At 44.1% G+C, this 13994-nt stretch overlaps 1 protein-coding gene across 2 annotated transcripts; it reads right to left on the bottom strand.

The window, feature by feature from the left end:
- Positions 1-780: 780 nt before the first annotated feature.
- Positions 781-7371, bottom strand: C6H11orf58 (chromosome 6 C11orf58 homolog). 2 transcript variants are annotated; one of them, XM_075712848.1, is made up of 5 exons: positions 7296-7371; positions 6934-7014; positions 5470-5530; positions 3575-3687; positions 781-2360 (listed from the first exon to the last, which is right to left on the bottom strand). In XM_075712848.1, exons 1-5 carry the CDS (start codon positions 7353-7355, stop codon positions 2151-2153), a joined length of 525 nt encoding a protein of 174 aa, XP_075568963.1. In that variant the 5' UTR covers positions 7356-7371; the 3' UTR covers positions 781-2150. The 2 variants fall into 2 exon arrangements, with proteins under 2 accessions (XP_075568963.1, XP_075568964.1); XM_075712849.1 differs by having other exon boundaries at positions 3578-3687.
- Between the last annotated feature and the right edge of the window lie 6623 nt (positions 7372-13994).

Below are 13994 nucleotides of genomic sequence, written 5' to 3'. Positions count from 1 at the left end.
TCCCCGATGGTGCTCCTTGTGGCAGCCTGTTCTGTCGGCAGAGACCCATGCAGGGCCTGCCAGCTGGATCTGCTTTTCCTGGGGCTTTCCAGGTTGGTTGTACTGCAGAGCAAAGCCCTTGGGTGAGGTTTTACCGTGCCCTTTGAGGCTAATGAGAAAGCAGTAGGGCCCTCTGCCTTGCAGGGTGGGTCTACAGCAATGGATTCTAGCACCTTCCAAGTCTCTGTTTTGATGCATGCCAACGGGCAAGTCTAGGGATTTGCATGGACGCTGAGCAGCTGCAGAGAAAAAGGTTGTGAGAGCAGCGCTAGCTTCCATGCTGGGACAGGGAAGGCAGAGAAGTCAGTGTATATGCAGCGTTTTGCAGCCTACACCTTAATTTTGTAACTGCACTCAAGGCAATAAACAGCCAGCAGCCACATCTAGAAGGATTTAACAGTGAAATGCTGGTGTAAGTAAGTGTAGCTTCAGTGTCTAAACAGGAAAAAAAACCCTGGTATCAGTCCATTAGGAAAGTTAATCAATGATCTGTTGGGGAGGATCTCCATCTTGTCCCAGAGATAGTGCAGCTTTCGTAAGTCATGGTGAGGTTTTCTTTCTTCACCATGTACAAGCAACTTTAACTTTTGTCTGTGTATTAGAAGCTTGCAGCATTGGGAAAACAAAAAAAAAAAAAATCCATACAAATCGCTGACCGTTAGTGGCTGCTGTAAAGTTGTTCTTAGAACGGAATGACTTTGAAAAATTTTGTATTAAATGCAAGTATAATAAAACAATTAATCAAAATCTACACTGTTTTTATTTACAATCATATTACTTTTATTTTTTCCATAATGTAACTTATTCAAAGTCCTCCCCCAGTAACTGATGCTGCAATGTTTACGTTCAATAAACCCATACGATAGCACATTCTGCTGCTTTCATGTAAGCCAACTGGCTTGCAAATGTTGTCTGCACGTCATAAGTTGTATACAGAAATGGAAGATTCTCCACAAGCATGTGGCGTGTTTCTTGAAACACTGCTGTGGCAGGATGAGGCTGTACTAGAGGTACAGATCAGATGTTCTGTTCTCCCAGCAAGGAGGGGCAGTTGATCTGTCTGATGTACTAAGAGGAAACAGTCTAAAAAGTTCTGATATTTTATTAATTACTTGGATTCAATAAACTATAAATTTGCAGAGGAATGGATATGCTTAATTCTTGCTGAAAGGAGTTACTGGAACTCCTGACTCTTTAAGCCTATCAATCAGCTTTACTTGAGAGGTACAACCTTTTTGTGATAATTGATTTAGACCTCCAAGTGACGCCTGTACGGGGAGAAAATGAAGAAGGGCTTGCATACTTAACTCTCTCTTTTATATTTAAAAAAGCTAAATGATTTGTATATCCTTTTCATTATCAAAGTATATTTTCTCTTTCCAAGTAAACTGGTTTCTTTGGGAGGAGTTATTTTTAACAACAGCTCAGTGCTATAACCAGGAGCCAATAATTCAAAAAATCACTCTTCTCTATTGAAAGGTGTAAAGAACTACAGCTTATCCCCCTCATTATAAAGCCAAAGAAGCAATCGGGGCCTTTCTATTGTATTATGCGTTTCTAAAACATCTTCTCCCATGCAGCTGCTGTAGGACTTCAGATGGATACAGCGATTAATACTGTCGCAAAAGTGAGTGATTTCTCCTCTTAGCCCTGTCAACACTAGCATCTATAGACAAAATCATTGTTTAAAGCTCTAGTACATCACAGAATAGTGCAGATATTGGTATTTTACAACTAATGCAACATCCAGTAATTCACATGTAATAGTTAAAAATTCAAGACTGGTACTAACAAAAGAAACCACTAGCATGAAGTTTCCTTATCTGGCATGGAATAAAGGGAGGAATAGTTTAGATAACATTGTAGAGATTGGGCAGGAACAAAAGAATTTATTTCTCCATCCAGTATTTTATACACTTTACAAAAACCAGTAATACCACTGTGCCCATAAAAATGTTATCCATGGCAACTGAAAGCAAATACTACTTTTTGTCATCTAAGGGGGTCTTTTTAAAATCATAATACAAAGATTTGTGCTGTAGCAGTCCTCCACTTTGCACTGTAACAATAAGGCTTACTGTACTTTAAATACAAAGCTGTTACATCTGCAGTTATGAACCACTGGCTTTAACAAACATCATTTTATAGTTGCTTTTTGCTTCTTTCTTGTTTTCTGGAACCTCAGCTTCATCATGTTTTTCAGCAGCTTGTAGCTCCTCTGCAGACTCCTCTTGCTCTGACTCAGAGCCACTTTCGGAGTCCTCTGAACTCTCTTCAGAGGAGTGCCCAGCTCCCTCATCTTGTTCTTCACCTTCCTGAAACTAGAAGTTCAGATTATGAGAGAGAGAAACCATTATTTCCTGGAAACTCCACTGCAGCTTTTAAAATTTCCCAGCGAGAATGTTTCACTGAATGGTTCCTTTTGTTTTAGTACTGAAATGGGCTATGTTGCTAAACACGGGTTTTTAATATACAAATTATTAGACAGAAAGTAACTCCACTGAAGTGGTTAACCGTACCAACCGTGACATCCATGGTTTCGTCAGCCACATTTGTACTTACTCACAGCAGGAATCCTAAAGACACCATTAAATGAGTTTGAAAAGTTTCAGATCACATCAGCTTAGTGTACACTTTGGTGTAGACAGTACATAATGACACCTAAATATCTGTCATGGAGTGAAACATAATGAAACTAAAGGCTAGACCATCAAGAATTCATATTTGTGACTAATCTTGGAAAGTAAGTTTAGCACACCGTAGTGTGAGGAATGCTGAAGTGATCCAATGATACTGCTAACAAGAACAATCCCCAAAGGGAATTTTGTTCATGCTCCTAAAGAGCAAAGCCTCCATGGCTGTAATATTAAGAATTCCCAGCACTGTACAGGTGGTTTTACTCGCTCTGAAAGCGTCAGCTACGTTTTTATGCAGTAACTGGCGCTAAGAGAAAAAAATTAATTATTGCACCTTTCAATTGGCAGATGAAGACATGTCCCTAATAACCCAGTTCTGTTGGGTTTTGCCATATTTCTCTTCCTGCTCCATCCTATGGAATTCCTTGCAAGTACAAGGCCAGTCAGGTGTCAGCTCACTGGAGGACTCTGTACAGTCTGACCCCTCTACAGCCACTTACTTTTCAGGACCATAGGGAGATACGTGCCTCACCGCAACAAGAAGCTAAGATTAACTAGCTCTCACCAACAATGCAGATGCTTATCCCACTTTCTTATGTATTCCTTGGCAACACCCTGATTTAATACATTTGTCACTCTCTGTCCTCATCACTCTTGACTCCTACGGCGCATTAAGCGCATCATATCACTTTTCAGAACAATGAGAAACATCGGTCTTTTCCAGGCATCTAAATGGCCACCACAGTGTACACAAACAGGGGTCAAGTGCCTGCAGTAAGTTTGTCCTTTAATCCAAACTGCAGAAGTTTGCTACTAGTTGTGATGATTGGATTTTTAAGCCATGTATGATCTTGTCTTAGTAAGTGAAAGCCAAATCATTATGGAAATAAAGAACTTACTACCTCACTGAAACCAAGTCCACAATGGCGCCGGTTTCGTCCAGACATCGTGCTGTCCATGCTCTGTTGGTACTGAGACTCCAGTTCTTCATTCATTTTCTTGTCTTCTTCCCCTGCATTGTCCAGTGTACTTTGGTTATGGTTCATTCAAATTAACAAAGACATCAAATTACACGAAGTCACATTTTCAAAGTTCATTACTATATATGTGAAAAAGTTTAAATTTAGCCATCTTAAAGCACTAGATTGAGTATTATTGCATACAAACCATCAGATTTATAAGCAATCATATCAAGCGTGCAACCAAAATTGCTTTGATACAAAGATGTGCTGGTACGTTCCTAAGACCTGACGCATTCAGATAACTGCACTATGTGCAGTGTATGTTCTGTTAAACAAGATAAATGTAACCAGTTTGACTTCTCTGTGCTTCCTGCCAGTACTGCAACATATCACAGCAAGGAGAAAGTCTCTGACCTTCACTACATAACATGTGATTACTATGATTAAACCATGATTAATATATAGCAGCATAAGTCGGGACAATACTACCACTTGTGTTTATAGAGCTGTATCTGTAACTATTTCATGCATCCTGGATTATCAGCAGTGGTTACCACAGCTCTACATTTTTCCATCTTTAGGTATTAACAGAAAAACTAATTTTCATGAGCTACTTCTACATGCCCTTTATTTGTTTGAATAAGTAAATTTAAAAAAAATAATTTTTACTGGGGGAAAATACGGTCTAATATAGTTAAGAATCCTGTGTTCTTGTGAAAGGTAGGAATCTCTAATTCTCCCCCAACAGGCCTACAACACTAGTTTTTAATTTGTATCTCTGTAATATTAAAAGCTTGTATTGCAAATTAATGTTTCCTCATTTGGAAGTTAGAGCTGTATGTTATTATAAAAGGACAATAACTGTATGTTGGACAAGGAAGTTAAGCGTTAAGAAAATAGCTGTTCTGATTTTTTGTGGAAAAAACCCAGCATCTTAACTTTTTGCTAATAACAAAGCAGTACTGATTCTTTATGACTCCTTCAGGGAAGCATCATCTCCTTTCTAGGAAATTCAGGTATAAGGAAGTGATTCTCAGTCACTCTGCAAGTAACAGCAGAACCTGGAACCAATCCTCGGGCTTCTTTTGGTCCACAGATCATTTTTCGTCAACTGAAAAATTACTAGTGGAGCATGTCAGGGAAAGAAGTCTCCTGGAACTCTGACAGTTGTTATTCTATACAACTTTATCACAGCTGCTCTCGGACAGCCAAGCCCAGCTTGGTTTTGATGTACTTTGACTTACTACCTGAGCAAGCCTGATAAGAAGTTACCATAGTTGTACATTACATGACATCAAATTATTGCCGATTGCCAAGATGACCTTGTATATCTTTTCAGCTTCTACCTCATTGCTTTAAGGAAGAGATCTTTCTATTCAATAGGTAATCAGGTCAGGGAAGAAATCAACCCTTTTCTTTTCCATGCAAAATGATTTAGAGGTTTGGATATCCATACCTGGCAGCAAGGAAGAAGTATAATACTGCTAGGTACCAAAAGCAGTAAAACTTTACTTTCTTATTTTGATACAAAATAAGACTGAGGACCTACAGGCCCTGATTTCCAGGGCATTTGTACAGAAAGTTAACTGACCATCAAGTACTTTGCTGAACCTCGATTTTAGAAGGCAAGTAAGTGCAGTCAGAGAAACTCTTTGTCAGTAATCTAACAGGAAAAATTAGGAACTTCTACAACTCCACAGCCTGACCTGGCTTCAACTTCAGCCACGAAGCCTGAAATCCCTCCCTGCAACATCGGTGAAGCTCAAAGTACTGGGATGTTCCTAAATAAGTGTTTGATTTCCAACTTTGTATCAGCTGTTGGATAAACTGACCTGTCCTGAAGTGAGAGGTTGATCTGTGGTCTCCGATAACAAGGCGGCCAGTATGTTCTTTCTAAAAGAAAAGGCAGTTTGTTTTGGAGCTTTAGGGTGCACTGACAGCTCTGCCAACATTCTGGAAATCTTGAATGGAAAAAGGTTTGCTGTCAAACCTTGACAACCAACTGTAAGACTGTAAGTTTTACTAGCTAACAACTGCTGTCTCTTGATGAACTTGTTTCAACTTGGTTTCGTTGCATTTTCTGAAAAAGAAACCCCAACAACTAGATACTCTTTACTCTTCCCACACCCCAAAGCTGGTTCTATTTCATCCAGTTTCTTGCTACTCCAAAGATGAAGACAAGCCATTACAGTATGTCAGCTAAATGAGGAAGAACGGTGATCACCTGATACGAAAGCTACATTACACAATGCTGGACAAGTGTGAATTTAGGTTCTGACAATTTACCCTTTGGGTCTCTTTCTCTGGCACTATGCAATAGTTCAGTCTGTGCACCTTACGATAATCCCACTCTTAGACTGGTCACAGTATCAGGTAAGACCTTCACAGTGCTCATTAATACATTGCCTCAGTAGTTGCTCATTAGCAAATGTATCCCTATGGGCAAGAACTGGCATTACATAGCAAGCAGCATTCAGTATCCAACATTAGGATTGACGTTAAGATTAGTGGTAGTGGGATATTTTAAGAGGGTATTGTATTCCTATTCACTAGGAAGCATTAACTTTCAGCTCTTTAATACAGTAAAATATTTCAGCTTACAAAAATACTGTATTCAAGCAAAATAAGCTAGTACAAGTGAAATTCTTTTTTCTTGAAGGTAAGTAGAATTGCCATACTAGAACAACATTTTGTACATGGAAAAAGCACAACTATACTTTACTAGTTTTGTAGCATTTTTTGGAAAAAGCATAGCAGAAATATTGTTTTAGAGCATTTTCTCTTTAAAAATATTTCCTGGATTATTTAATTAGGTTTTAGTCTATCAGCTACCGTTTTTTTGAATCTTTTTTTTTTTTCAACAAGACAGAATTTTACAGACCTAGTGCACAGTTTTGTTGTTTGTCGTTTGTAACAAGGACTCTCTCACAAGTGTCCACAAATAATTTTCTTAGCTGATCTGAAAATATAAAGGTGTGGGGTGGGGAGAAAGCTGCAGAGCAGAGACTCGACAATGTCAGACCAATGTTTTGCGTTACACCGCTGCTGGCGTAAGAGCTGCAGCTGTGAAACACAAATCCTCCTTAAAGGAGAGTCCCAAAGCGAAATCGTCTTTCAGTGTGGCCTTTTTCCTCAGAGAGCACTGAGGCCTGCATCCAGCTTCCTTCTGGGGAGGTTTCGTTGCATCGCAAAGAGAAAACCCGGCGTAGCCGCTGTGGGGGGGGGACTCCCCCCGCTCGGGTCCCCGAGTGCCCGTGGCGGGGGGGGGCGGGGGGGGGGGAGCGGGGCGGCCTCACCTTCCCAGCGCCCATCAGCCGCAGGAACTTCTGCTTCCGCTCCTCGTTGCCGAGGTCCGCCGCCTCCCAGCTGCTGGAGCCCTGCGGGAGCACACGCTGACTGCGCCCGCCCGCCCCCTCCGCCGGGGCGGGCCCGGCGGCCCCCGAGCGCCGCCTCGCCCCCCGCCACAGCCCCCCCCGCCGGCCGCTGCCCCCCGGGCGGCCCTTAGCGCGAGGAAGGGGGCGGCCGGGAAGGCCGCGGCCTTCCCTGCGCCCCGCCGCGGGGCTCGGGCACCGTACCGCGGCCCCGCCGCGGCCTCCCTCCCGGCCTCCGCCGCCCCGCCTCCCGCCGCGCCGCTGCCCCAGGCCCCGCGCCCATTTACATCGGGGGAGGCCGCTCGCTTGAGGCCGTGGTGGCCCTGGGATTCCCTGGCCGAGCTCATCGCTTGCGGCTGGGTGACCGGGCCCCTCCGCCGCCTTCCTGCCGGAGCCACTCCCTCGGCCAGCGGCGGGTCACGGCCCCCGGTGGGCCGCGGGGCGCGCCGGGACGGGTAGTTCTCGCCCGGCCCTTGGCGGCGCGGCGCGGGCAGGCAGGGACTACCCATCCCACAGTCCTCCGCGACGGCGGGGCCGCCTCCGCCCGCTGATTGGCAGCGGCGCGGGCCAGCCCCCCCAGCTCCGCCTCCGGAGGGAGGCGGGGGCGGGGGCGGGGCCGTGGCGCGCGGGCGCGGCGGGGCGGTCGCTGCTGTGGCGGCGGTGCGGCCGGACGCCGGGACTTCGCCTCGGTGTGGCGTCAGGCGCGAAGTGCTGCCGGGGGGAATGAGCGGGGCCGGGGGGAATGAGCGGGGCCGGGGGCTCCCCGCCCCGGGGCTGCGCCTTTGCCGTCGTGTGAACGCGGCCGGGCGGCGGCTGGCTCGGGGCCGGCGGGAATCCCGGCTGAGGGGAGGCGAGCTCTGGCCGCCGCCGAGTGTCCCCGCCCGGCTGCGCCGCGGCCGGCGCTCGGCTTGGGCAGCGGTCGCCTGAAGGCGGCGGCAGCGCCCCCCGCCCTCCTCCCTCGCGCCTCGCCTAACGGCTGGAGCCGCGAGGGCACCGCGAGGTTCCCGCCGCTCGCCTCGTATCGCGCCGCGTGGAGCGTCGGGAGGGCGGTGAGGCGCCTCTCCCGCTGTTCCTCGCGGTTCGCCGCGGGAGCCGTGGGGGTCCCGTCAGCTCTAGCCTGACCCGAAACCCCTCTCACCCCGCCGCACCCTCCCGCCGCCGGTGCTGCCACCCCGCGTGGCGCGTGGCGGTTTGGGACCTGCCGGGAATCCGGCGCCTGCGGCTCCCAGTGGTTCCAGTTAGGCCTTCGGTTGCTCTGGCCCCTTGCCATCGCTCTCGTTCCTGCGGTCCCGTCTCCTCCATATTGGGGCCGTGTACAAAGCAAAAATTTACTCCCTGCCCCCGAGTTGGTATTTTCTCACATGCGTCTGGTTCAGAATTAGCTTAATTTGAATGGGTTGCCATTGAACGTTAATATTCTGGCGTTTTTTCCTTCGATTCATCGGGTGGGGAGATGCACAGTCGCGTCTTTAGGTCTTCTCCCCTTAATGTTAAGGAAAATCCCTTCTGTTCTAATTCCTCGCTGACGTATTGACTTCGTCCCCGTGATAAAGTTGTAGCAGTCCAACTAATGCCAGGAGGTTAAGGTACGCCTGCTGAAATCATGTGCAAATGGTGTGTGCCAATTCATACTGCAGCTTAAACCTAGCTAGTTTAAGGTTAAAGTTGGTTGCTTAAGGAGTTTTGAAATTAAAATGAGGTAAACTACTTGAGATGAAAACAGGTATGAGCACACATAAGTGTATGTAGTCTTATTGAAACCTTAACAACTAATCTAAAACAAATGATTGCAATTTTCTTGTTTAGCCAAAGAGCTAAAGTTAGTGTCTTAATTAGATCTTTTTTGAGTGGTTGTCAGTCTGTACATTCATGTTGTCCATGTGCATAAAGGCAGTCACTTCAGCCATGGGCTTTTTCATCTCCAGCAATACCCATAAATTACGTGTGCTTGTTCCCTCAATCTGCTTGCATGCTTTGCACGTACAGTAAAGGCGGTCAGAATATGCCCCAAATCTTTGCTTCTTCTCAATAGTTAGCTTGAATCTGAATAGAATAGAATAGAATAGAATAGAATAGAATAGAATAGAATAGAATAGAATAGAATAGACTATTTCAGTTGGAACTGACCTACAAGGGTCATCTAGTCCAACTGCCTGACCATCTCAGGGCTGACCGAAGGTTAAAGCATGTTATTAAGGCCACTGTCCAAATGCCTCTTAAACGCTGACAGGCCTGGGGCCACCCGTCGATCACCTCTCCAGGAAGCCTGTTCCAGTGTTTGACCACCCTCTCGGTAAAGAAATGCTTCCTAATGTCCAGTCTAAACCTCCCCTGGCGCAGCTTTGAACCATTCCCACGCATCCTATCACTGGATACCAGGGAGAGAGCTCAGCACATCCCCCTCCACGTCCCCTCCTCAGGAAGCTGTAGAGAGCAATGAGGTTGCCCCTCAGCCTCCCTTTCTCCAAACTAGACAAGCCCAAAGCCTTTAGCCGCTCCTCATAGGACATTCCTTCCAGCCCTTTCACCAGCTCTGCTGCCCTCCTCTGGACGCATTCAAGGACCTTAACATCCTTCTTAAATTGTGGGGCCCAGAACTGCGCACAGCACTCAAGGTGAGGCCGCCCCAACACCGAGTACAGCAGGATAATCACCTCTTTTGACCGGCTGGTCATGCTGTCTTTGATGCACCCCAGGATGCGGTTTGCCCTCTCGGCTGCCAGGGCGCACTGCTGACTCATATTGAGCCTGCTGTCGACCAGCACCCCCAGATCCCCTTCTGCAGGGCTGCTCTCCAGCCGCTCCTCTCCCAATTTATACTTGTGCCCGGCGTTACTCTGTCCTAGGTACAGAATCTGGCATTTGGACTTGTTACATTTCATCCCATTAATCACTGTCCGATCCTCCAATCTATCTAGATCCCTCTGCAAGGCTCCTTATCCCTCAAGAGAGTCAACAGCCTTTACAAATTACAAAACTGATTTTTTTTGAGTAGTATCTAGCAGCATTTTTAGTCTGTTAATAGGAATTGTGGTAATCTAACACTAGTGAAATTGTATCTTTTCAATTTTTTTAACTTAAACTTTTATTACAGTTTCTGTACTATTATGCCTAAAGATCTGGTCCTTAATAAAAACAAGTGTGAAATTTTAGCTTCATGGCTACTGTTCCCTTATGGGACAAACTGAGAAGGGTTGCCTTTGGAAAAAAAAGTGCAAGAAAATGAGACTGTTAAACTCTAAATCAGCTATTATAATTGGGTCTTAGTTGTGGCTTACAGTTAAATTCAAGTCTTTTTCAGGCCAACTGAAATGTACTAGTGTTTATATGGCTGACTAATGGTTTGGTAATTTTTTTTTGTTTATGTTTTGAATAATGATGTGCTGATGATATTTTAGTGAAGGGCTTTTACAATTTTTTTCCCCGCTTAGTTTGTTGCTCACTTGGGATAAAAATGCTCTGGTTTTGCAGAAAAGAGGTACCTCAGTAAATAAATACATCCCTAGCATTAATGGCATCCATCTACTTATGGGGTAACTTAAAAATGGAGTGATCCAACTGCTAACAAAAATGTGGATTCTCTCAATAGCAGACTGGTTATGTAAAGGTTTCACTTATCTTTGTGGAGATATTACAGATAATTCTGAGGATGTGCAACTCATGAGCTTTATATAATTCCAGTGACACTAGTAAATGATAAGAAAGGAGTTCTGAAAATCCTGTCACGCTAGGATCCAATGTTATATTTGCTGTATTCTTTTGAACAACTGACAAATATAGTGATTCACAGGAGAACAAGACAGATTGGGTTTCTAAGAAGAAACCTGCCTTCTCCAGTCTGTGAGACTGTTTCAGAATATAAACAGAAGAGTAGGTAAGGATCCTGGGCAATATTTGTGTGAGGTTTCCACATTTCTTTGACATAGTCCCTCTGAAGAGACTATCCTGAAATTAACATTCAATTCACAGGAGGTGAGGTTTTTTTCATGACGCAGAAATTGGCTGCGATGCAGAAATCAGACCTCAACTAAATGACTATCAGTATAGCTAAGGCACAATAGGGAGGAATGTTGAGGTTTGTTGTTGGAAATCAACAGAGACAGGCAATAAGGTGAGAGTGAGGTGAGGTGAAATGACAAATAAGGTAACAAAATTATTCACTGTCATGTACAATTATACTCTGTCTTACGCTTTTCTTTGTATTTCTGCTGCTGTAGTGAGCTCCAGTCTCTGGATGGGAACCATCTTTGGGGCTGGAGGGTAGCTGAACACCAGCTCTATTACAGGAAATACCAGAAAAACTACCTTAATGAAGATTTTCCACCCCAGTCCAATTCCAAGTTTTGGACCTCAGCATTCTGTGTTATAAAAGCCTTCAGGCAGACTACAGCTTAGGAAAGCTAGGTATGGGGAAGCTGAGGCTTAACTAGATCTTGCGGAAGCAGTTTCACCTTTGAAGAACCTGATGTAGAATCTTGGATTTTTTTTTTTTTAATTTCTTTTTGAGCGCTCTGTGTAGATGTAAGGTAGATTAAAGTAGAATTAGGTCTGACAGCCAAAAGAGTTTTTTCATTGTGTAAAGTGATATGGATGTCTTTGCCGTGCGGTGACTGACTAAGCTGCAGTAATAAAACTATCACACGGTGACCAAGACATTGGACAGCCCTGGCTTGGAAGTCATGGATTCACAGTTGAATCTTCCCCTGTTATAGTCCTGGCTTCACCCAAGACTAAGCGGCTTTTGGAAAATTATCTCACCTTTCTGCTTTATCTGTGAAATTAGGATAATGTATCTATTTGCCAGCATTAAGAATTAATTAAGAGTTGCACAGTGTGTGTTCAAAGCAATGTGTAAGTGCTAAGTATTAGCTATAGTGTAATTGGACTACTGTAATTTATAATATGCTAACTGACATTGGCATATAAAACAGGATCAACCTCTTCTCAAGTGCTGTAGAATTTTTAATTGTTACTAATGAACTTCTGATACTCAAAGTAGCTACGACTGTGAGACAGGGAATGCTACCAGTGTCTGTAGGAAAACTTAACAAGGCAACTACTGATTTTTTTTAGCTTGAAATAAAAAAAACCCTATGTATGTACACATACACCTACTTCAAGTGCACAGGTTAAATGAAATTTGGTTTAGGCAGAAAGCTTTATTTCTTTCTAAATGGAAACAGGACATTACCCTAGCATTTCAAAACTGTTTCATCTCTTTCAGCATATTTTAAGCTGAAAATGCTTCCTGTTTTCTGACCAGCTTTGCTTAGTAGTTGTCACTGCAATATATAGAGGTTGCCGCGGAGAAGAGTGGAAAGTATTCTGTATATCACTGGAAGTAGGGAAAGAAAATTTTTATTGAAATCTGACTTGCACAACATACTTATTCAGTGTGTTTTAGTGGCCTGATGTCTGCCAAAACTTCAATTCCAAGCTCTTGCTAAGTTTTGTTTTAAAGGGTTGGGAAGAAGGAGAGACAAGCTGAGAGCAAACAAAGAGATGTCAACAGAAGGATTGCTGAGAAGGGAGCGTCAGTTGAGGGAAGGCAGACATACCTGTTAACATTTAAAAAGCCCTTTCAGGGACTAACAAAATAAAAGATAGAGATGTCCTCATCCTGAAATGGCTTTTATATTTCTGAACCTGTTATAAAAGCTTTTCTTAGAACACTTCCCTTCTAAAAACAAAATAGTTTCTATCATAAACAAGACAGGCAGCACATCAATACCAAGACTATCTTCACTTACTTTTATTTCTGGGCTAGCAGAACAAGCCATTATTCAATATTGCAAGAAGAAGAATTGTTGCCCCAGTTTAACAAACGAAGAAAACAAAGGATGGAGAAATGGTGTCCTTGAACCTAAGACTGTGCAGGCTTCCATTGCATGTATTAGGCTTTGTCCTCAATACAAGGATGTAAAAAATCCTAATTTTTAACATCACAAAAGGTACGTTAGGACACCTTTCTCTAGGTGCAGTCCTAGTGGAGACAGGACCCAGGTAGTTTTTATATTGGTGTAGCCAGTCAAGGCCAACCATATATCTTTTACCTGGAGCTGATGTGAACCAGCTACATCAAAATAAAAAAAAAAAAAAGCGCTTTGCTTCCTCTAAGATTTTACATCATATTAGAGTGACTAGGCCTTTTCATTTACCACTGTACATGGTACAGTGCTAGAGTATTGTACCTGAGTAAAAATCATTTTTATTACAATGAAGATATAGCTTTATATCTCTCACTTCTTTTCCTTCTTTTTCTCTTGTACTTGTTTTGGCTGGGGTAGAGTTAATTTTCTTCATAGTAGCTAGTACGGGGCTATGTTTTGGATTTGTGCTGAAAACAGTGTTGATAGCACAGGGATGTTTTAGTTCCTGCTGAGCAGTGCTTGCACAGAGTCAAGGCCTTTTCAGCTTCTCACCCCACCCCACCAGCGAGTGGGCTGGGGGTGCACAAGAAGTTGGGAGGGGACACAGCCGGGACAGCTGACCCCAACTGACCAAAGGGATATCCCACACCATATGACATCACGTTCAGCATATAAAGCTGGGGGAAGAAGAAGGAAGTGGGGGCAACATTCGGAGTGATGGCATTTTGTCTTCCCAAGTAACCATTACACATGATGGAACCCTGCTTTCCTGGAGATGGCTGAACACCTGCCTGCCCATGGGAAGTAGTGAATGAATTCCTTGGTTTGCTTTGCTTGTGTGTGTGGCTTTTGCTTTACCTACTAAACTGTCTTTATCTCAACTCAGAAGTTTTCTCACTTTTACTCCTCCGATTCTCTCCCCCATCCCACTGCGGGGGGAGTCAGTGAGTGGCTGTGTGGTGCTTAGTTGCCGGCTGGGTTTAAACCACGACACTTGCTACACATAAAAGCACCAATAAAGGCGACACATTTCACAGAAGGTATCTGTCAAATTCAATTATTCCACTGTGAGTCTGAATGATTAGAGAAGATCTTCAGTATTATCAAAATGAATTG

This window comes from Pelecanus crispus, chromosome 6 (assembly GCF_030463565.1).
Source record: "Pelecanus crispus isolate bPelCri1 chromosome 6, bPelCri1.pri, whole genome shotgun sequence".
Taxonomy (NCBI): Eukaryota; Metazoa; Chordata; class Aves; order Pelecaniformes; family Pelecanidae; genus Pelecanus; species Pelecanus crispus.
Note: the sequence above shows the minus strand (reverse complement) of the source record. Positions and strands in the feature narration are given on the sequence as shown.

Coding starts and splice junctions, on each gene's coding strand:
- C6H11orf58 (XM_075712848.1), bottom strand. CDS start 7,355: ATGAGCTCGGCCAGGGAATCCCAGGGCCACCACGGCCTCAAGCGAGCG. Junction 7,015..7,295: donor AGCGAGCGGCCTCCCCCGAT/GTAAATGGGCGC, acceptor GTGCTCCCGCAG/GGCTCCAGCAGCTGGGAGGC. Junction 5,531..6,933: donor GGCTGATGGGCGCTGGGAAG/GTGAGGCCGCCC, acceptor CTTTTCTTTTAG/AAAGAACATACTGGCCGCCT.